Source organism: Homalodisca vitripennis, chromosome X (assembly GCF_021130785.1).
Source record: "Homalodisca vitripennis isolate AUS2020 chromosome X, UT_GWSS_2.1, whole genome shotgun sequence".
Taxonomy (NCBI): Eukaryota; Metazoa; Arthropoda; class Insecta; order Hemiptera; family Cicadellidae; genus Homalodisca; species Homalodisca vitripennis.
The window spans coordinates 155803276-155825899 of NC_060215.1; the positions used below are offsets into that span (position 1 = coordinate 155803276).

The window sequence follows — 22624 nt, forward strand, 5'->3', positions numbered from 1 at the left end:
CTCCAACAGTAAAACTTCTTTCACTGTTTTAGTTCTTAAAAGTCGGATTAATGAATGTAAGCGTGAGTTCAGCAATAATGGTTATACTGTTAAAAATCTATTACTGGAATAAATTTATAACTGCAACCTAAATATAAACTCTATTGATCACAGAATGATTGCTGTTATAAAAAAACAAACTAGAGAACAACAAACCAAAAATGGTTAAGACACCAACGTTTAAAAGAAGGTAAAAAAAACTAAACTCAATTTTAATGGTTCATTATACTCTTTTTATGAATGTTTATTACAACAGTTCAAAGTCTTTGAAAAGTACAATTTGATATGAAAAATATGAAGATTAGAGAAAACAATAAATTGGTTTTGCTGCTAAATTTCTGATATTATTGTGTTAAATCGTTATAGTTCAACACAATTTTAAAATATAACGTAGTAATCTTTTATTTAAATATGATCAAATTGAAATAAAATAACAAATTTTCAGTAGAATTTCTTATACCCTTGTCTAGTTACATTATAAAGTTAGAAAATCAGTTAGGAAAATGGAAGGTGTTTACCATGTCGTTGTTGAACAAACATCAAATTATGTAAAGACTCAAGTTTTGTTAGAGTTTTTGTTGAATTCCAATAAGTGCAACAATTTTAGAAGTTTTCTTTACAGAAAGAGTTGAGCAAACAGATTATGGTAGAAAACGCTCATATTTTTGGAAATTTCTTACAGAAGTAAAAAAGAAAGAATAATTTGAGATGGAAAACTATTACTATATAATTCATAATCAAGTAGTTCTTTAACAAAAATCAAAATTTTCATTAAGTTTAACTGAACAAGTGTGACATTTAAGAAAGAAGTTTGCTAAGACGATTTGGAAAACATGTCTCTAATTGTAATTTCTTGTTTATAATACTTATCGGTTACAGAGAGACTGCCATGCTGTATGATCAAGTTGTCTCTACGCGACGCAACAAGCAGCGTATTGCCACCGTGGTCAGCCACGAACTTGCACACCAGTGGTTCGGTAACTTGGTCACACCGTCCTGGTGGGCGGATCTGTGGCTCAACGAAGGCTTTGCTTCCTACGTCGAGTGTCTCGGTGTGGACGCAGTAAGTCGACTCATCGATTATAGTATCATTACGATGTATTGAATAGTATACCAAGCAGCACTGGTATGTTATGAGTTAGTCAATAAAACATCATAAACAATAAATAAAAATGCCTTTTATTCAGCGAGCATATTACAACAATACATCATTGTTTTGCAAATCTACTGTTGTCCAATCAAGATCTAGCTCTAAAATAACAGTAAAACACACAATAATTATATACATATTACAACAATACATGGACTAGTCTAATCCTATCTAGAAAATGCTGTACCTAATAATATCCTAAGCTTAGTTTTAAAACTAGAACAAGATACAACACTCCTGGTGTGTTCAGGTATGAGAAGCCCCTCCTCCCGACTTCCAACCTCATGTTAGGGAAGTGCCACCAAGGACCTGGACCAGGTTGTGTGGGGCAGTATCAAAGCCTGAACGTTTGTCTGCATTCAGCTTAAGACCATTGTTCAATGACTAGGTTGAGCCAGTTTGAAGGTCTGTGTTTATCTGATTAACAGCAGTTGCCATTTTCTGAGGCTCATATGACAAACTTAGTTGGAAGTCATCCACATATAAATGAGGAGTACAATATGTGACACAACGAGGGAAATCAGAAGTGTACGAATTGGGCCGAGACAACTGCCTTGCGTTTTAGAGAAAGGCTTAGAGGTCTCGCTACCAAGCTTGGTGATCTACTGTCTTTCTTTTAAATAGAAATCTAGCCAGCTTATCAGTCCCTTACCAAAACCGTAATAACCCGTCTTGGCCAACAACATTTCACGGGTAATCGAGTCAAATACTTGAGAATAATCGAGCATGCAGAGTTGCAGAGTGTGTTTCTACTAGATGTCTATCGTTCCTCTCATCCCAATACCAATAGATGGAATTGTGATATTGCACAGGTGGAGCCCAGCTGGCGTATTCCTGAGCAGTTTGTGGTTCACGAGATGCAGAGTGTGTTTCTACTAGATGTCTATCGTTCCTCTCATCCCAATACCAATAGATGGAATTGTGATATTGCACAGGTGGAGCCCAGCTGGCGTATTCCTGAGCAGTTTGTGGTTCACGAGATGCAGAGTGTGTTTCTACTAGATGTCTATCGTTCCTCTCATCCCAATACCAATAGATGGAATTGTGATATTGCACAGGTGGAGCCCAGCTGGCGTATTCCTGAGCAGTTTGTGGTTCACGAGATGCAGAGTGTGTTTCTACTAGATGTCTATCGTTCCTCTCATCCCAATACCAATAGATGGAATTGTGATATTGCACAGGTGGAGCCCAGCTGGCGTATTCCTGAGCAGTTTGTGGTTCACGAGATGCAGAGTGTGTTTCTACTAGATGTCTATCGTTCCTCTCATCCCAATACCAATAGATGGAATTGTGATATTGCACAGGTGGAGCCCAGCTGGCGTATTCCTGAGCAGTTTGTGGTTCACGAGATGCAGAGTGTGTTTCTACTAGATGTCTATCGTTCCTCTCATCCCAATACCAATAGATGGAATTGTGATATTGCACAGGTGGAGCCCAGCTGGCGTATTCCTGAGCAGTTTGTGGTTCACGAGATGCAGAGTGTGTTTCTACTAGATGTCTATCGTTCCTCTCATCCCGAATACCAATAGATGGAATTGTGATATTGCACAGGTGGAGCCCAGCTGGCGTATTCCTGAGCAGTTTGTGGTTCACGAGATGCAGAGTGTGTTTCTACTAGATGTCTATCGTTCCTCTCATCCCAATACCAATAGATGGAATTGTGATATTGCACAGGTGGAGCCCAGCTGGCGTATTCCTGAGCAGTTTGTGGTTCACGAGATGCAGAGTGTGTTTCTACTAGATGTCTATCGTTCCTCTCATCCCAATACCAATAGATGGAATTGTGATATTGCACAGGTGGAGCCCAGCTGGCGTATTCCTGAGCAGTTTGTGGTTCACGAGATGCAGAGTGTGTTTCTACTAGATGTCTATCGTTCCTCTCATCCGATTTCCGTTGAAGTCAATCACCCCAATGAGATCGATGAGATATTTGACACCATCTCCTATGGAAAAGGTAAGCAGAGTTCATAAAACACTATAAAAGCCTATGTTTTAAAAAATATTCTGTAAAATAAAACTAAATTTGTTCCTCCTTTTCTGGTTTAATATTTCCTAAAATTAGCATTCTGAAGCCCTTAAAATCCAAAATGTTTTTGGAAAATACTTAATAAGGAATTGTATTCCTCTTAGATGTTAGCAATTCAATTTAGCGAAGTATAAAATTTTTAGCCGCTAAATTCTGAACAATTTATCAGAGAGGAACCATTGTTTTTGGCAAATAGGCGAAGCTTTCAATATATACTGAGGATGCATCACCGTTCCAGTATCCTTTCAGTACTGGTTGCGGTTACATCCTTCAGATCACCTTAGCAACAGGACCAGTTGTGGCTTTACGTCTTTTCTATACATCAGCCACCATCATTGTATTCATTCTCAATGTTTCACTTTGCGACGTACAATATCAATAAAAAAATCAATGAATAATCTTCTATTTTTAATGTTATTTAAAACATCTAATACTCAATGTTAACTTCATATGTTGGCTTTAGAATCAAATTCATTTTACCTTTTATTCAAATTTCAACCATGAGAAACAACATTAATAAGCAGATATAAAAGATTGTATATTTTATTGTTCTGTATAAATGACAATCTCTTGTTTATTTTGGTTATATTGTACTATAATTTTGCTGTTGCTTATCTGTATTGTCACTATGATAAATGTTGCTTTAGAATGATAAATACTTTTATTGATTTTGTAGAACTGTATTCCGAAAGTACAAAATTATTTTCTGTACTTTATTATTTCAGGACGCCCAATGATAAACTTGTGTAGTTTACTGAGAAATATATATTACTAAAACATTTGAATTTGGACTGCATGTTCATTTAAAAAGTTAACATGTTTAAATATCACAGTAATACCATAGATGCCTTCACAAATTAGTATAATACTTGGATGGTAAAATTTGTTTGAATGATCTTATGTTTGACTGTTGAAGTTTTTAAGTACAAAAATACTTCTACTCAATCTATTAATACATGACATTTTACCTTACCTTATTGGCAATTAGCTATAAACTGTATGTTTGTTATTTGTGAAATAACTAATTCTTACAGGTGCATCAATAATCAGAATGATGGACCACTTTTTGACGACCCCAGTTTTCAGGAAAGGTCTCACAAGATATTTAAATATGAGGTAAGAACATTGTCTTATGATAATTTAAGACATTGTGTAATTCAGTAACTTGGACAGTTAGACTTTTTACAAAGATTTGGTACGTTCTAGGACGAAGTTATTGTGAATTACCTAAAATCCATACCCCTTGGGTGTCAAAGTACATGGCTGTCCTTTTACTTTTTTGGGAACTAGGAAATTCTATAGGTGAATTCTTTGGTGAACAGGAAAGAATGAGATAATAAAGGGAAATGCCTGTAGGCAAATAAGGTAGCAATTAGGATGGAATAACACTAGTTTTACTTTTCCCTACAGATCAACCTCACCTTTATTACGAGTGTCAGACACCTATTCTTTCTTGAAGATAGAAGAACCCCAGCCTATGATTATGTGATGGCAACCCCAAAGTTCTTTGTCTGATCAGTTCTTTATGAAGCAACGGTAATTCCTCTACCTCACATACAGTAGCAGGAATTGGTCACTGTCAGATGCCCCCCTCCCCCCCCCCCCCCCAACTCACTCACTAAACCTTTGATCAGGAATATACGAGTATGAACCAACATCTATGAGAGGATTGTTATAAAATAAACATTTTTTGGGGGGGTTTTATGAGAACTTCAACCCCCAAACCTAAATGGGGTATTGGGGGTAAGTTAAAGTTTTTAAATGTAAACCCTCATCAAGTGACGTTTCATTCTCGAGGGACATTTCAAGGCCCTCGTAAAAAAATAACAATGTACCTGGAGATCCCTATCTCAAAACAGAAATCATAGATTCGATTAAGTTAATTTTTTGTGTTATTTAATTATTAACATAAAAGATATATTATTATATAAGAGATAGTTTGTTAAATAAAGTATTGATTTTTAGCGTATTGTTTTAATTAAAACTTTGACAGGCCGCCTTCCAGTACAAAATGGTGAACAAACTGTTCATAAGGGATACTTTAAACTAAGACTTGAAATGGAAAGGAGGATTTATTCTTATTTTGATCTTCAACTTTACAATGGATTTCTCCAAGTATATAAATATGATTAATACATAAAGTAGTTTTAAAACATTTTGTAGTTTAGCGTAATTATGTTTTGTCCTTGTCATATATATGGCTAGTTTATTAAATCAAATGTAATATGAGCATGTTAAATGTATGAAGTTTCCATCTGTTTTATTAATATTAGGTAAGTTATTTGCAATAATTGTTCTGAAAATCAGTGTAAACTGAGGAACGCTTGAAAAAAAGGATATTTTATTTGTTTATTTGATGACTCTCTGCAGATGGAGTTAGCTAGACTGTGTGTGTTGTTGAACAGGAAGTACGCGAGCGCAACGCGAGACGACCTGTGGCAGGCTCTGACAGAACAGGCCCAGGAAGACTCTGTGTTTGACCAGAACATGACTGTCAAAGCTGTGATGGACACCTGGACTCTGCAGACAGGATTTCCACTGGTGACTGTCATCAGGAACTATGACAACAGGACTGTCACAGCCTCCCAGGTGAGACATACGCACCATTGTAGTTATCAATCATCAACAGGACTGTCACAGCCTCCCAGGTGAGACATACGCACCATCGTAGTTATCAATCATCAACAGGACTGTCACAGCCTCCCAGGTGAGACATACGCACCATTGTAGTTATCAATCATCAACAGGACTGTCACAGCCTCCCAGGTGAGACATACGCACCATCGTAGTTATCAATCATAAACAGGACTGTCACAGCCTCCCAGGTGAGACATACGCACCATCGTAGTTGTCAATCATAAACAGGACTGTCACAGCCTCCCAGGTGAGACATACGCACCATCGTAGTTGTCAATCATAAACAGGACTGTCACAGCCTCCCAGGTGAGACATACGCACCATCGTAGTTGTCAATCATAAACAGGACTGTCACAGCCTCCCAGGTGAGACATACGCACCATCGTAGTTGTCAATCATAAACAGGACTGTCACAGCCTCCCAGGTGAGACATACGCACCATCGTAGTTGTCAATCATAAACAGGACTGTCACAGCCTCCCAGGTGAGACATACGCACCATCGTAGTTGTCAATCATAAACAGGACTGTCACAGCCTCCCAGGTGAGACATACGCACCATCGTAGTTATCAATCATCAACAGGACTGTCACAGCCTCCCAGGTGAGACATACACACCATCGTAGTTATCAATCAACAGGACTGTCACAGCCTCCCAGGTGAGACATATGCACCATCGTAGTTATCAATCAACAGGACTGTCACAGCCTCCCAGGTGAGACATACGCACCATCGTAGTTATCAATCAACAGGACTGCCACAGCCTCCCAGGTGAGACATACACACCATCGTAGTTATCAATCAACAGGACTGCCACAGCCTCCCAGGTGAGACATACACACCATCGTAGTTATCAATCATCAACAGAGTTTGTACAAGAATTCTTAAGATCACTCGAAATTATTCAAGGTACAGTTACATAATTCTTCAACATGGTTTCACAAGACAGTCACAGTTCAGTGCAGACTTGAACAGCAACAGCGAGATTCCTATGTAAGCTATCCGCACACTCAAGACATCAAGTCAGGATGGCTGTGTGGTCTAAGTTGCTACTTTAGGACGCGGGAGTTAGCCTTGGAGTTGTGGGTTCCATTCCCACACCTGACGTTATGGATTTTTGCGATCTGGCGTACACTTACCACAGTCACTGGTCTGTGGTATAGCCGGTTGGAGGGCCCACCTTAAATTAAAGGTGATGGGCTTTGATGGAAATCAATAGGATCAGTGGTTTTCGTATATTGGTGTACAAGACCCAAAACACCCATTTTACATTTTTCTTGGATTTGTTTTCTAAATTTAGTGTTTCAGGGAGATTGTTAATGAATCTGATCCCAGCTTGAGAATGGAGGCGTTCAAATGCTGCTGTTCTATGCTGTCGGGCTCGAAAGCGCTCCCGAGCTCTTGTCTCGTATCTGTGTATATCACTGCCCTGCGTCAATATACACTGAAATCGACAGTAAAATAAAGTCTCTAAAATATTCAAGCTGGGTAGAGTTAGCAAGTTGAGCTCCCTGAAGGCACTTCAACATGACTCTCTGTTGTTCAATTTTGCGATGATTCGAACAGCTTTTTTTTGCAGTCTGAATACTTTTTCCAAGTTTGATATGGCACAACTCCCCACAGAGAAATTCCCTATGACAGGTATGGAAATATTAATCCATAGTAAGCCATCATTAAAACATCAGACGTAGAAAACTTTGATAAATTTCGAAGGACAAAAGTTCCAGTTGCCAATTTAGTGCATACACATTCAATGTGAACTTTCCAGGTTAACCCTTTATCTAGGTGTATTCCTAGAAATTTAGCAGAATCAGTTTCCTCCAGAACAATGTTATCCATCATTACTGTTGGGGTTTCATAAGTATTCAACCCACGTAAACAGAAGTTGATGTAGTTTGTCTGTTCATGATTAGTTTTGAGATTATTTACCAGAAAATTTTGAATGCAGTAATGAAGATCAATGAAGGTTTGAATCTCCAAAGAAGTCAGAGAATCGGCCCAGAAACAGAGACTCGTGTCATCTGCGTATTGAATGATTTTCCCATATAAGGCTGACGCATGGATGTTATTCACATAAATCAGGTTTGACTTGGAAGGAAATTCAACCGAATATTCCTTTTTCAAATAATGATCAATAGTCATCTTGATGAGTGGTGTCAGAATATGTGTGAGGCATTATTTGATCAATCTCATTGATACTCCATTTATATCACAAGATTGTTTTGCCTTAAGTCCCTGTACAATGCGCTCCCACTCCTCATAATGGAGACTACATTGGTTCTCCGAGGTTGTATGTAATAGGAAGTGAGTCCAGTAATGAAGGGTCTGCTGTGTCCACATAAGAGAAAGTATTTGCTATCTTGAGTGGATCTGTCTATATTTACTGTCATCCTTGATTCTTTTGAGAACATTGACGATGGTTTGGTTTTTTTGAGTTGATGATTATATTCAACACAAGTTTTGAAAGATATCCTTTTCATGAAGTGTCAAAACCATGGTTAAGTATACATAAAAATTAAACACTAATTATAGATGAGCCGCTTTGAAAGCGACCAGTTAAGTGAACAGTGTGGGGGGGAGTGAGAGAGAGAGAGAAGGATGTGGAGAGGGAAAAGAAGTGCGGACTCACTTCCCCCTCCACATGCCTTACCAACCACTCCTCAGTCGCCACTTTACCACTCGTAGGGTATGTGTTACATAACAGCTGTTTCACAAACTCAGTAATAATAACTACAGCTGTTAACAATAAACATTTGTTAAAATGCTTCTTTATTATGCTGACATATTAAATATATGCAATGGACTATTCTCAACATAAATAATAATATTTGTTATTCCATAACAACAAAAGAGAGTGATGCTCCAAAACACCAACTCAGGGAAGCAAAGCACTCGGTTCCCACTTGTGTCTTGTAAAGGAAATAGATGGAGCAGTGAAAGAGGAGGTGGCGGTAGGCGTGGTCGAGCTCCTGCTCTCCCTCCCCCTATGTGCAAGAAATCCTCGTGCAGGTCGCTTTCAAAGTGGCTCATCTATAGCATGTGGCGATGAACTCACACAAGTCATGGTTAACTTAGGGTTTGGAGTAGAAGCAAGTACCGAGCATGTCACTACGCTGAACAACACATCTGCATGCACTCAACAGAGACGGAGGACCGAGTACCACTATGTATCCTCGTTCATTAATTCTCTCCTGTTTACAGAAAAGGTTCATGCTAGGAAATGCTACAGACAGTGACAACAACCTCTGGTACGTTCCTCTGACATTCACCAACATGCCCCAGCCCGACTTTTACACTACCAGACCTTCCCACTGGCTCCGGGCTGAGCCCAGCATCGAGATACCTGTGGACGCCGACTCCCACCATTTCATCATGTTCAATATTCAGGAAACAGGTATTCAATGGATTATTTATATGTACAATTCTTGATGTGACCGTGTATTGAGACACAAAACCGTATAGTGAAATAAGTACAGTATTATTAAAGTTGAAAACATTTTGGTGAATCCAAGACGTCAGTCTGTCTTGGCAAATGAAAATAAACAATAAACAATATTGTGTTCCTAACAACACAATAGACATAAAATTATGTAATAGTTAATTAAACCGAGAAGTTAATTAGAAGTAACCTCTAATGAACATTTAAGTTAACAATCACTAAAATATTACAGCACTACTTCCTTTACCATTATTTGTTACAACATTTTACCTTTTTTAACTTAACATTTCTCTACTGTAAACATATTGTGTGTAATATATGTAAATGAAAACTAATTATTCTAATTAATTTACTGTTAACCTTTTGCAGGTTTTTACAGGGTGAACTATGATGCCCACAACTGGAAGCTGTTGATCAAACATCTACTGGATGTGGATCGTTTCAGGCAGATCGGTAAGCTGCTTCACAGAAATTGCTACTCCTTCTCCTGTTCTCTTTCGTTGATGGTTATCTCTTACTATAGTACATGTCATATTCTTTGCAAGCCCGGCCATATGGTCAGTTACTGCACCCACTTCCCCCTCACCTTGCAAAGTTGCCACGTCAGCTGATTCTCAATATGAGGCGACATGCTGTATTGCTTCGTTCCGGTTGTTTACATCCGTTTTATAATTTGGTATTCAATTATTCTGCATGTTACATATATATTCTCACGTCCTGGTAAAGGACACAGAAAGATAGATGAGGAATAAGAACGAGCAGTAACGGTCGCTCGATTGTTGAATTCAATCGATTATCCAATCACTAGTTATTCTTCCGTTATATCTGGCAACTCCTTGTCACAACCCAGGCTTGCATTGAAATGTCTCGTACTATAATAACCTTAGCATTAAATTAAACTATACACTTCATATTATACAACAATAATTAATATTGCTCTGGGAGTGATTACTTCCTCCAATTTTAAGACCAGTATGAATATCTTTGGGATACTTCAGCGTTGAAGTGTTCAGTGTAATCAGTCCAGTAAAGTAATCTTAATAGAGAATATTTTACTGCAACTGGATTTTGAATTTAGCTATTTAAAGTTTAAGCTCACATTCTCTAAATTCCATTATACCATGTCTGTGGTATAGTTTCAAATTTAGAAACAAATTGGCAATAAAAATATTATAGGTTTTATTCAATTTGGAATTTAAGAAATACGTAACTTCAGCACTCCCTTCATCAGATCCATTATGAATATAGTTACGTCAGCAGGAGGTAACGTCAATCCTAGGTAGCTTGTTCTCGAGGAGTCAGTTCATGTGGTCCATGAGCATTATAGTTACGTTGTGAAAGTGTAACACCTCTTTTTCATGTGATATTAGAAAGTGTTCGATTTTGTGATGTTTGCTCATCAAGTAAAACCATTTTAATTTTTACAGATTCTCTTTTTTATTTAGAGTAAATAAGCAAAGTTTTGCAAATGTATATAATAAATTTGTTTAATACTGATTATTAGATCAATTTCAAAAAATATACATCCAAATGAACAATTAATTAATAGAATTTTGTTATTTAAACATAAAAATGTAATGTAAAAAAGTATCTGACTGATACCTACAATAGCTGTACCTATAAAACCTTCATTTAAAGACTTTCAAGTAATTTTGTCCAGTTTTAATTTGAAGAACACACAGATGATAACAGCATCTAGTGTTCTGATAAGGAAATAATTAATACTCAGACAAAGAATATATAACACTTTGTTACCAAAGGTGTAATGTTGTAGGGACTCTGAACCGCGCCCAGCTGCTAGATGACGCCCTGAACCTTGCAAGAGCAGGTGCGCTGGACTACGCAACAGCTCTGGATGTCACCAAGTACTTGAGCCACGAACTTGATTATTTACCTTGGAAATCGGCTTTCCAGAGCTTCAAGTACCTGACCAACATGCTGATCAAGACCGGTGGTTTTGATCGCTTCAAGGTGCTTAACCGAATTTAAGAGTTGAGAAAGAACACTAACTTTGTTATTTTAGATATTGCAGCAGACATAGGATAGGATCATAAGTCACAAAAGATATTTGTTTCTCAAACCTATATTCAAAGGATAAATCTCAAATTTGCTATCTTGGATGGAATAAGGATAAGACTTATTCTTCTTCATTAGGCGCTCTGCGACCTGCCCACTATGATGTACAGTACCACTGTCATGTCAAAATATCGGGGTTTTAGTTAAAGGTCAAAAATCCAGTTCAACATGAAAATTCAAAAAAGGTGGAGGTCCAATGATCTTGACAGGAGGCGGCTGCAATGCTGAATATCCTGTTACTCTTGAAGTACCTCTAAGGTCCTTTTAGGACTAAGGACAATGAGAGGTTTCTTCAATAGACAATGTATTCCTAGAGAACAGTATTAGCGCCAATAGTATGTACAGGTAGTTACGTTAAACAGGCTCTGTACAATTTTTACTTTGTAAAACTCTTCTATAGAGTATAAGGAGGCGTTGATGAGCCATTTCTGCAGTGCAGATTTGAGGTCCTTTTCTTTCTTGGTCTGTAGTTCAGCAGGTAGGTAGTAGTTTAGTTTCCTGCCAATGTATGATGGTTTCTTATAAAAAAGAGTCATACGATGTTCATGCAGGATGAACGCTGTTGGGTTTCTGAGGTTGTACTGATTAACGTCGTTTTGCCTTGGAAAATCCTCATTTATTACATGCTTTATCACTTCCTGTGCTTCCTTGCCAAATTTCAGACTGTTTTTTTTTAAGTCTTAAGAAATCTGGTCTGTAGATTAGTTACAGAGGTTCCATCATCTGTAGTCCCTTTAATCTGCCTTATTCCAAAGAGACTGCTGCTAAGTTTTATGCAAAAATTATCTAAGTGAGGTGTCTAAATTAGGTTCTTGTCTAAAGTGATATCTAAAAACTTAGCTTCATAACACATTTCAACATTTGGTAGTTGATCAGTTTACATGACTAGTGTATAAGTACTGTAGTAGTGTTGCGCTGAAAAGTAACAGATGTCTGTGGCTTCCAGTCGTATCTCCTGGCCCTGATGAAGGGCTTGTACGAGGACACAGGGTTCGTGGACCTCATCACCGACTCTCAGCTGAAGGTATACTCACGTGTGGAGGTGCTGAAGTGGGCGTGTCAGCTCGGACACGAACACTGTATCAGCAAGTCGGTGCAGCAGTTCCAGAACTGGAGGTCCAGCCCTCAGCCGGACCGGGACAATCCGTATGTAACACTAGAGTACTGGTAAAGTTAGAATATAATGGTAATGTATACTGCCAATTACCCACACAGGTTGGGCAGGTATATCGCTCTTGTGCAGTAGGAGTTTCTATTTATATTTTTTTACTATTTTATTTCATGACAAAACTGAAGTTTCTTTGCAATTTACATATTTTTTAGTTTGTCTTACTCAGTAAGTTTATTATTCTGCTTCATGTAAATTTATACATTTCATTTTCACTACACAATTTTCAATCAGCCATTATATTTTAATGTGATAAATATTTTCATCAAACTTATCTCCTGAAATACACAAGGGTACATTAAGGATTACCATTGCAAGAAATGCTTCACAGGCCAACAACAAAACCAGAAGCAAATTAAATATTGGTAAATAAAACTGTTATAATTCAAATAATTAAATTGCATGTGTTCTTTTCATTTCAAAGCGATGTATGTATTTACATTTGAATATCCATCAAGCTTTAATGAACTGCAATACAACTCGATTCAATGAATGGGCAATTACTATGTTCAAATGAGACATTGTAAAATGAATGTCGAATGAACGTTTAGTTTAAATTGTTTGTTGCAAATCGTTAAAACTTTTTTTTAATATGTGCTTAAACAATTTGTAATAATATAATTTTAACAGAATCCATCAAATGTCCATATTTGTGTTTATATTTAAATCAAAACAAAGAAAAGGACAAGGGAAATACAGTTATGGAGGTATTGTTAAAACATGTAAAATAATATCTTACTCATGTTCTTTTGAAAATCATTCCATCAAAAGCATATAATTAGAGGCCAGCACATTTGACTAGTTGTGTACAGTTTTAGTTTATACATGTAAGTTTCATTGTTTATAATTGTAATTTAATGGTGAACCTTTGGTCTTGCATTGTAAAACAATGTACATTAATAAAATATGGTTAACCAGTTGGGACCAAAGGTTTCAAATTATTTGTGCCAAGAAGGGCATCCAGTTTGTACCAAAATTGTTATGGTCTATACGATAATTGTATCTTGTAAACTGATGGAGTTACAAGAACTTACATTACAAGAGTTTTTCATTTTTTCTTTCCAAAAGCAAGGAATAATAAAAAATATACATATCATTTAGCTTGTGCATAACAAAAATCATTTTAATGCCCTTTAAATATATTTCTGGGTGTCATTTGCAACAAGAACAGTTTTTGAATTTGTTGACAATAAGCAAACCTTGCTGGAAGTAATTTGCAAAAACAAGCACTGCACAAGTCTCTTCTTTCTCACACTATCGTAGATTGAATACTTACCCAATTTAAAAATATTTAACAGTGTAAAAGTTTTTAACAGGTTTGAGGCCGAAATTTAAGTAAATAAAAGTGAATAATTAACCGTTTATAACAAAACCCATACCTCAAATATATATTTAGTTGGTCCTTTTAGTCTAAAGTGCAAACAAACAATCTTTTCTTTGTTTAAAGTTTGTTACTGACGATGAAGAGTGTGAAAGGATAATAGAATTTTGGACATTTGCTATCGTTATGGTTATGATATAAATTTTATTGAGTGGCAGTCCATAGATTAAAATCTTAGAAACTTAGTTTTATATATTTTGTAGTATGTAATGATGGCAAATGTCCAAAACCTTATTATCCTAATAATGTATCTTTCAAATTATTTTATTATTATTATTATTATTTTAACAATGTACTCTTGAAAGGGTAATCTTTCACTGAAATTTTGTTACACTTCTAAGTACAATATTATATATGTTCTTTGTAGTTTCATAGATTAGAATTCAATAAAACAGTTGTTTCTGTTTACTGCAGAATCAGTGCCAACCTGAAGAGCACAGTGTACTGCACGGCCATAAGGGAAGGTGGTCAGCCCGAGTGGGATTTTGCCTGGAACCGTTACCTCCACACAAATGTTGGGTCAGAGAAGAGTCTCCTGTTGGCAGCACTGGGATGTAGCCGCGAGACATGGATTCTGGCCAGGTCTCCAGTTTTACACCTCTTAACTTTTACGCTTGAGGCAATTACTACACTTGTCATGACATAACTACGGTGGGAAGAATTCATTCAATACGAATGTTGAGTTTAGCTCCAGTTTACCTTCCGCTTAGTGTAGCATCTAAAAACCGACACTGTCTCAGACTTGACACCTGGAATGTTGGAACCCGTGTCCATCTGAAAGGATACAAAAAAAATCAGCGATGAAGTAGTTCAAATTGCATATTTTTGACGTTAGAGAGACATATGCTACAAAACAGAGACCTGTCTGGTTTTTCCCAACAGCCATCCAGAGTAATTCAGATAAAGAGGTGTTCTGTCTCATCAGGTGCACAGTTGAGTGCACAAGACAGACACAATCCCAAAGCACAGCGTACATACACATGACGTAGCTGTGGTGCAGTGGCATATAGAAAATTATTTCCAGGGGGCTGACACACTGGTGGTTTAGAAGGTATAAAATATCCTCCAAAAACAGGGGCTCGAGAATGTTCCCTCAGGAAATTGTTAAGCTTTAAGACCTCAAAGACCTCATAAACTTGTTCTAGCTTAAAACTACTGCGTGCTATTTTAATGTTTTTCTTTCACAATTTCGGTGGAGCCTTGGGTCCCCTGACCCAATCTTCAGTCACCAGCACAGATGAGAGCTATAACATCTGCCGCTGCAATCTTGTGTATATTGAGAGCTAGCTCTACTAGCGGCCATAACAACTATGTTAAACTTAATGCACTGTTGCAACCTTATTTTTAATCAAAGAATCACGAGAGATTTCTTATCTTTGTGATATAATTAGTACACAATCAAATGTTTTTAATATTTAGTTTTTTAGATATTTTTATTCGTTAATCAGAAAAAATATCTTAACATTTTGAGAAACCACAAATGGAGAACAAGAACTATAACACCAAGAGCTTATGGAGAGAGGTGTCCCTCAAGGCTCTGTCCTACAACTAGTTTTGTTTATGATCTACATGATTGACCTTAATAAATATGACTGACCTAAAATCAGTTAAAGAGTAAAAATGTTTGTTCATGATACTGTTTTACTTACATCTTATAACACTCTATAAATAACTAAATAACCTAGACATTAAACATTTGTATATAAAAACATAGACCAGTAGTACTTAGTCAAAAATTCTGCTTGGTTACTAAGCAAACTAAGTACAGTGATTGTGCATTGTAAATATTAAAAACATTTGTTTTACTTTTGTCTGAATGTAGCATCATTGCCATGTGTGTTATTGTGATACTCTTTCTCTTTCTCTACTTTATTTTATAAAACAAAGAGATTTGTTGTGTCAATTGGTTTTTTTTATAACAATAGGTATCTGGATCGAGCTGTTACTGAAAACTCTGGTATCCGCAAGCAGGATGCAGCGGCAGTGTTTGCTGCGGTGTCCAGCAATGTGATCGGGCAGCCCCTTGCCTTCGCCTTCCTCCGAGACCAGTGGAAGAGAGTGAAAGATTAGTGAGTAAATCAATTTTTCTCTCCAGAATAGTTAACTTGTTCAACGTAACATACAAGCTTCATAATACTCATGAATCATGAGTTCTGTACTGGAATGCCCGTGACGGACATACCAGATCTGATATGTTCTTCCTTGTTGGAGATTAGCTCCAGCACTGACCATCTGTACAAGACTATCCGATCTTGTATCAGTCCCCCTCAAATATTTACGTTGTTAGAAGGAAATATTACGTAAGTAGATGGTGTCTTGTACACGGTAACCAAAGATCTATTTTGTCTCTGGCAATTTGTTCAAGAAGTTTTTCTTCAAGTGTTCGGGTTGAGGTTTGTATATCTGGCAGCAAGAACTTTTTATTTGTTTTGTAATAAATTCTTCATTTCAGTCCATCCTGATGTCCTTATGTCGAAACATTGTAGGGAAAACTGACTTCTCAAAAAGTAATAGTTTGAAAATGGTAACTTGAACACTGTGGGTTACAAATTGGCATGGAAGCTCCTTTTCCCATGGGATTGCTTTAGTTTTAGGGCTCAAAATTGTTACCTCTTAAGATTCATGAATTTTCTGAATCTTTCAGCTCTACCAATATCGGAGTGTCCTAGATCTCTTCTTCAGGATCCAGAATCAAATCATCTTTTGCCCTGGTTCTGGTGTTGCTCTGGTCAGAGAATAAAAGGGTCATCCTCCTTTTGCGATTTGCATCCATAGAGTCAGTTAGCTGTAGAATTCTCCTTACTTTGAATACTGTCACTTTCTGTACAGGACTCATTTGGTTTTATACCTCCAGCTTTCTTTTTATAATTGGGTTATCTTTCTCTCACTTTCTTTTGATACTGTTGCTGAGGATTTTAGCTCAACATTTATAATTTGCAAGAGTGATAATAAATTCATGAAAATGAATAAGTGTTTCAAACACCCTAAGTGGTTTCCAGCCAACTTGATCACATTGATTAAGCAAAAGTATTCTTCTCATAGACAATTTAAGTGGTTTGATGTTCCAGATGATTTTGCCATGTATTCTGGCCCGTAAAGAGGGGCAAAAGTAGAACTTGACATGTATAGAAGGTAACATATTATAAATGTTGAGAGCGAATTTTTGGAAATATGTTAACGAGTTTTGGGAAAATTGTTCCTCAGTTCCACTTGCCCGTGTTGATGACAAAGGAGTACTATACTGAAATTTGCATGAAGAACCTGAGATGGTGAACAAGTCTGCTTAGATGTGTGGAGTTTGTTAAATGTTTTAAACACTGACATTCCGCCTGCAGTGGTTGATACAATGCATGGAGTTTACCTTTAATGTAGAAAAATTAAAAAGTCATGCCAATTCGGAAAGAGTATTTGGAAAGGTTTTCTACAATTTACTTTAGAAGAGAGTTTGCAATTTGATCTTATGACACCAGCATGGCTTTACGATATGTCGTTAGACTACCAACAACTTCTCATTTATTAGTGGCATTTGTGATTGAGCAATGAAGTTTGCTTGATACTACTGTAACTTCCAAAAGGAATTCGACAAGCTCTTACATCATCTCTTAAGAAATATTCCAGCTCTAGATTTTATCCTACCTTATTCTTTGTATCTAACCATACCATTTGAGTAGGATTTTGTAGAGAGTTTTGTTTGTAATTTAGGAGTGCTTCAAGATTATTATAGCACAACATTTATTTAATTACGGTTAGTCGTATCTACAGGGTGTACCAAAATATTAAACAAAAACTGCTTTTATATTTTTTTGTAATTTCTTCATACATTTGAGGGAAGAAAACTACTTTTCTAAAACTCTTAATGAAACCCCCTTTCTGAACATTGTAAAGTAAGGCATTGTAAATGTTAAGACAAAACTCTAATACAAACGTGAGGATCACATTGGGTAGATTCAAACTGTGTGAAAACTATATAACTTACATACTTAAGTATGTATATAAGAATACATTTTACAATAAGTATACAGTTTAGTTAGTCCAATCACTCTCATAAGTATCATTGATTGTTGCTGTTCTTTGACAGTTGAGATAGGAGTTCTATAATGACCTTACCAACATTTCCCTTATCAATTACAGCATTGTTATTTTCTATCACATTATCTTGCAATCAACGGTACAAATCTCTAAGGCCTCTCATTTGTAATAAATTATTTGTTTCAGTTTCGGAGGTCACCTGTTTGTCATCAACAATATCATCCAGTTTTCCACTGCTCGGATGACTGTCAAGTTTGAATTGGAAATGGTAAGATTTTGTATTCTGTCCATCTTGGCCCTTAGATAACCATTTATTTTAATTTTTAGCATTTCAAAATTAAATATTGCATCTAATAATTCTATGGATTGTATATAACTCTGTGTTTGTTTCTGGTTTGTATCTGAAATTAATCAAAGCAAGAATAGCGTTTCTTGTTAAAAATACAATTTGAATGAACTCTCATTTTTAGTTTGCAAATGAAAGTTGAAAAACTAAAACCTAACTTTTCTGAAAATAAATACCTGTACAAAAAACCTATAGAATTAAAGTTATTGTGAGGAAAGATATTTTTAACTGTATTTCAAGATTGATAAATTGATAAGTAAATTAAATACAACTGTATTACTTTTCTCCATTAATTAATAATATCTCTGTTGAAGTATGCAATAGTGTGTAAGAACATTAACCCTATAAGTGCTGAATATATTCATCTGTATGGTACATGTGTTTTAGGAGTTTTACAAGTCTATGTTGAATGTATTAAGTACATAAAAACTAACAAAGTACAACATTTTTTCAGTGGAATAAGAAAATAATAGTTATAATGTATTATGTTTAAAAAAGCTTAAAATCTTTAGTTATTTCTTTTGTAATCAATAACAACAAAATAACTCGTGTAGAGGGTGACTCCAACAATTCCAGCTGACGATATGCAAAGCTACAATCATCTGTAGTAGTGGAGCGACAGAATTTGTGAAAAAATAAAGACAGGTTGTGGATAAATAAGTTGTACATTTTTCTAGTTTGTTACTATATAAAATACATTTAGAAATATCATAAATTACGGATGTTATGTTGTTTACGGTAAACATTGACCCGGCAGCTTTCTGACAGCACTTTTAGGGTTAATTTAAAAAATGTAAATCTTCGGCAATGATCCTTTATTAATTTTATCAACTCGTATTGCACAATATTGGGTTTTAACACTTAATTTAAACCAGCATATTATAGTTTCCAAATAAGAGGTAATATGTAGAATAGTGCAATTAATAGTGTAAAAAGTAAAATACAAAGTTCATCTTGTAAGTAAAAACCATTTTGTAACGAAGCAAGAGAAACTTTCTTTATGAACGTATTGTATCAGTCACCAATAGCTTTTTAGTTTTCAACGTGTCACCATTAATGTCCAAACAGTAGCATCAGATTTGTGATTGCCTCATCAGAGAACTCTGCTGCGTAACCACCATCACGCCAGTTACTAATAGTTGCGTTCACCCTGCCATCACTCTCAAAACACTTTCCAATATTATAAATTTCGTAAGTTTTGGAAGAAAATTAAAATCCGTAGATGTCCAATCATCGCTGTATTGTGGATGGTCCAGTGATTTCTAATGAAAATTGCCCAGTTACACCTTTTCTTGTTGCAACATGTTGTCAAGCATTATCATGAACCCTTGTCCTTCCTTCATTAAGAAGACTACACTGTTTACCCACACCTCCATCACTCGTTACAACTTCACCATAAGCTTCTAACTGGCTGTTCATTTAAGCAGAGCAAACTTTTTAAATTTCAAAATGAAAGAAGTACGCACTTCACTCGTATTACTTTCAGGGAATGATCACAAGGAATAATAATTTGTAAAATTAAAACTTACCAAAAAAGTCTTGTATTTTCTTTAATCCAAAGTTTTAAAACGTGATTTTTACTCATAAAGCTTTTCTCCTTGAGAAAATGTCAGTTTTAAAACACTCATAATGCAAATGTTGCAATTACTTAAATATATTAGTTCAGCCATTGTAAAATATTAGTGCTGCTAACACAAATTTATGTGGAAATAAAATTTTATTTCTACATATAAATATAAAAATTCTGTTTTCACTGAACATAATGATTTGGTACAATATGTAAAACTTATTTTATGTAATAGTAACAACTCAATAAAGAATGTGTGGCATAATGCATGTTAGTGGCTCTGGGGTTTAGTTCTTAGTACTTATTCGCAAATGATCCAAGAATCTTTTGTTATTGCAGTTCTCCGATAATGACAAACCGTTTTACAAGTCTGATTTTTTTCAGTTGAAGGAATTTGCGCGTGCACACAACACGGAGTTCGGTGGAGCCAGCAAGGTGGTTCTGCAGCAGATAGAGAAGACGGAGGGAAACGTCGCGTGGATGGAGCGCAACTACAGACCGATCATGGACTGGCTGAGTCAAAGCAGTTAACACACCGCACCCTTCACTCATCACTTCCCGAGGAACATTTGAATGTCTGTATCTCTTCTCTTTCTCTGGTCTCGCCGTCGTTTCCAAATGAGCGAACGCAATAAAAGGTTTCTCCCTTTATCGTACTTCCAGTTTAAATCTAAGTTGATGTCGTGTGAAAAAATTCATTATGAGAAACGCACTTCCGAGTAGAAAATGTAATAAATTAAAACTGAAGTGACCTTTATTATTAACAAACAACAAGGAGAGACTTAATAATAAAGGGAATGAAACCGGAACGGTAAAATTGTGTTTTGCTGAACATCGGTGTGGATGATGTATCTTCAGATACAGTAGGTTGTTATTTTATAACTTGAACACTATAATGTAATATTGATTAAATGTACTGTAAATGTAAATATTCATTCTTAACTAGGATTAGATTTAAGTATTAAACTAGATAAATAATACATATTTGATGAAAAATGTTACTCAACTTCTGTTTCATATTGAAAAAACAACTTCTCTGTAATCTAGAAGTAAGGATTTGGTTAAACAGTCAAACATGACAGCACTAAATTTATCTACAGTTTAAACTACTATTATTTGTCTTAATTACAGTTTTATTTATTATTATATCTTTGCTATTTAGTTGAACAAATTCTGTAATAAATACTTAGAATGATTGTTGTGAATAGTGAATTAAATTATTGATCTGTATATATCATTTTTACTGTTTTCCACGAACTTCACTGTGAGTGTACTTAAGGTGGTAAGTCAATTATTTAGTGGTATTCATCAAATTATGTTTATTGAGTAAATAAGTATTTTTCAGTTTGTTTATCCAGTATTTGTACTAAGCTGTGTACTATAGCGTTTCATTCAAAGTATTTTAACTCTTTTGTAAACAGTAAGTATGTACTGCCTTCTTAATTATACCTATTTTTTATTAGTTGAGTTTATTTCTTACCCTCAGTCATTTCCACCGACTAAATTGAAACAATATCCCTATTTCTCTACCTTGTACAATCCGTGTTCACGGTCAACAGCTGTGTCTGTTCCCAGATGTATTAAAAAAATTACAGATGTTAAGAAAATTTATATTTTGAAACGTTATGCCATCACTTATTCCACCTCATCTTGCTGCACCACAGTAAGAAGCTCGGACACCATCCTCAGATGGGAGAGGTGCTTTCTGGTATTCTTGAATTTATTACATAATTGTTTTTGGGAGCAATCCCCATCCCATTACACTTCCTATTCCATGACACTGCATCAGTGGTGTATATAGAAATTATTTCCGAGGGACCGACACAATGGGTGATTTAAAAAAGTATAAAATATACTCCAAAAATAGAGGCTTGGGAATCTTTCCCTGGGGAACTGTTGAGCTTAAGGACCTCATAAATGTATTCTAGCTTAAAACAAGCTACTGAGTGCTAGTTTATTGTTTTCTGTCAAAATTTCAGGAGACCCTTCCTCCTGTCATAAACGCCCATGCACTGCATCATGTTTCTGGCCATGGGAGCATCCACAGAGCTGTTGTCAGGTTCATCATCGTTTACTTACATTGGGAGGAATCTCCACCACTTCCCTATCAATCAATATAATTGTGACAGAACTTCCGTAGATGAAACAAACGTCAGAAACTACTAAATAACCGTACACAAATGAGCAAAAATGGATGCACTTACGTTTTGTGGCAAAAAGTGTGGTTGGAGGTCTGAATAAATGTCAGCAACCACCAAACAATCGTAAACTCGACTTGAAAAAACCCGATTTGAGGGTTACATTGGTACAAATATTCAAGGTATATTTGAAACTGAAAGTGTACTCAAGTGAAGCAATGTAACGTAGTTGAGTTTAATTTTTATTTGTTTTGGTCTTATGACATCTGACATATAAACATAGTACTCATGCATTGTAGTGTTTCGGAATGGCGGTCTGTTTGCGACCTGTGGGGGTTGACAAACAATACCTCACTTCTCACGCTTCGGGTGAGAGAGACAGCGAGCAATGGCCATGAACGCCTGACTACCAGTCGCCTCTTTGAACCGCGTGGTTTGTAATAGTCTTACCGTAGTTCTCATCGGGCGTTAGTCTTGTATTAGTGACTTGTGTTATTAATACCGATAGTGATAGTAACAAAAAAAGTATATAACCTCTAGTTTGCCAACTTTACTATTTTATTTCTTAAAAGTGATTAAAGTTTACTTGCTGTTACTTTTACACCTCTCCGGTATTGTTTCAACCAAAAT

The 22624-nt window shown here is 36.0% G+C and overlaps 1 protein-coding gene across 1 annotated transcript in view; it reads left to right on the forward strand.

Moving 5' to 3' along the window:
* The window catches only part of LOC124370045 (aminopeptidase N), a 42998-nt gene extending 21680 nt beyond the window's left edge, over window positions 1-21318 (forward strand). Inside the window, exons 6-17 of the mRNA XM_046828364.1 lie at window positions 919-1102; window positions 2987-3143; window positions 4250-4331; window positions 5621-5804; window positions 9052-9244; window positions 9659-9742; window positions 11064-11260; window positions 12312-12511; window positions 14329-14496; window positions 15840-15983; window positions 18130-18211; window positions 20241-21318. Coding sequence (XP_046684320.1) covers window positions 919-1102; window positions 2987-3143; window positions 4250-4331; window positions 5621-5804; window positions 9052-9244; window positions 9659-9742; window positions 11064-11260; window positions 12312-12511; window positions 14329-14496; window positions 15840-15983; window positions 18130-18211; window positions 20241-20387 — 1822 coding nt within the window. The 3' untranslated portion in view covers window positions 20388-21318. The remainder of the gene's footprint in view (window positions 1-918; window positions 1103-2986; window positions 3144-4249; window positions 4332-5620; window positions 5805-9051; window positions 9245-9658; window positions 9743-11063; window positions 11261-12311; window positions 12512-14328; window positions 14497-15839; window positions 15984-18129; window positions 18212-20240) is intronic.
* The last annotated feature ends 1306 nt before the right edge of the window (window positions 21319-22624 follow it).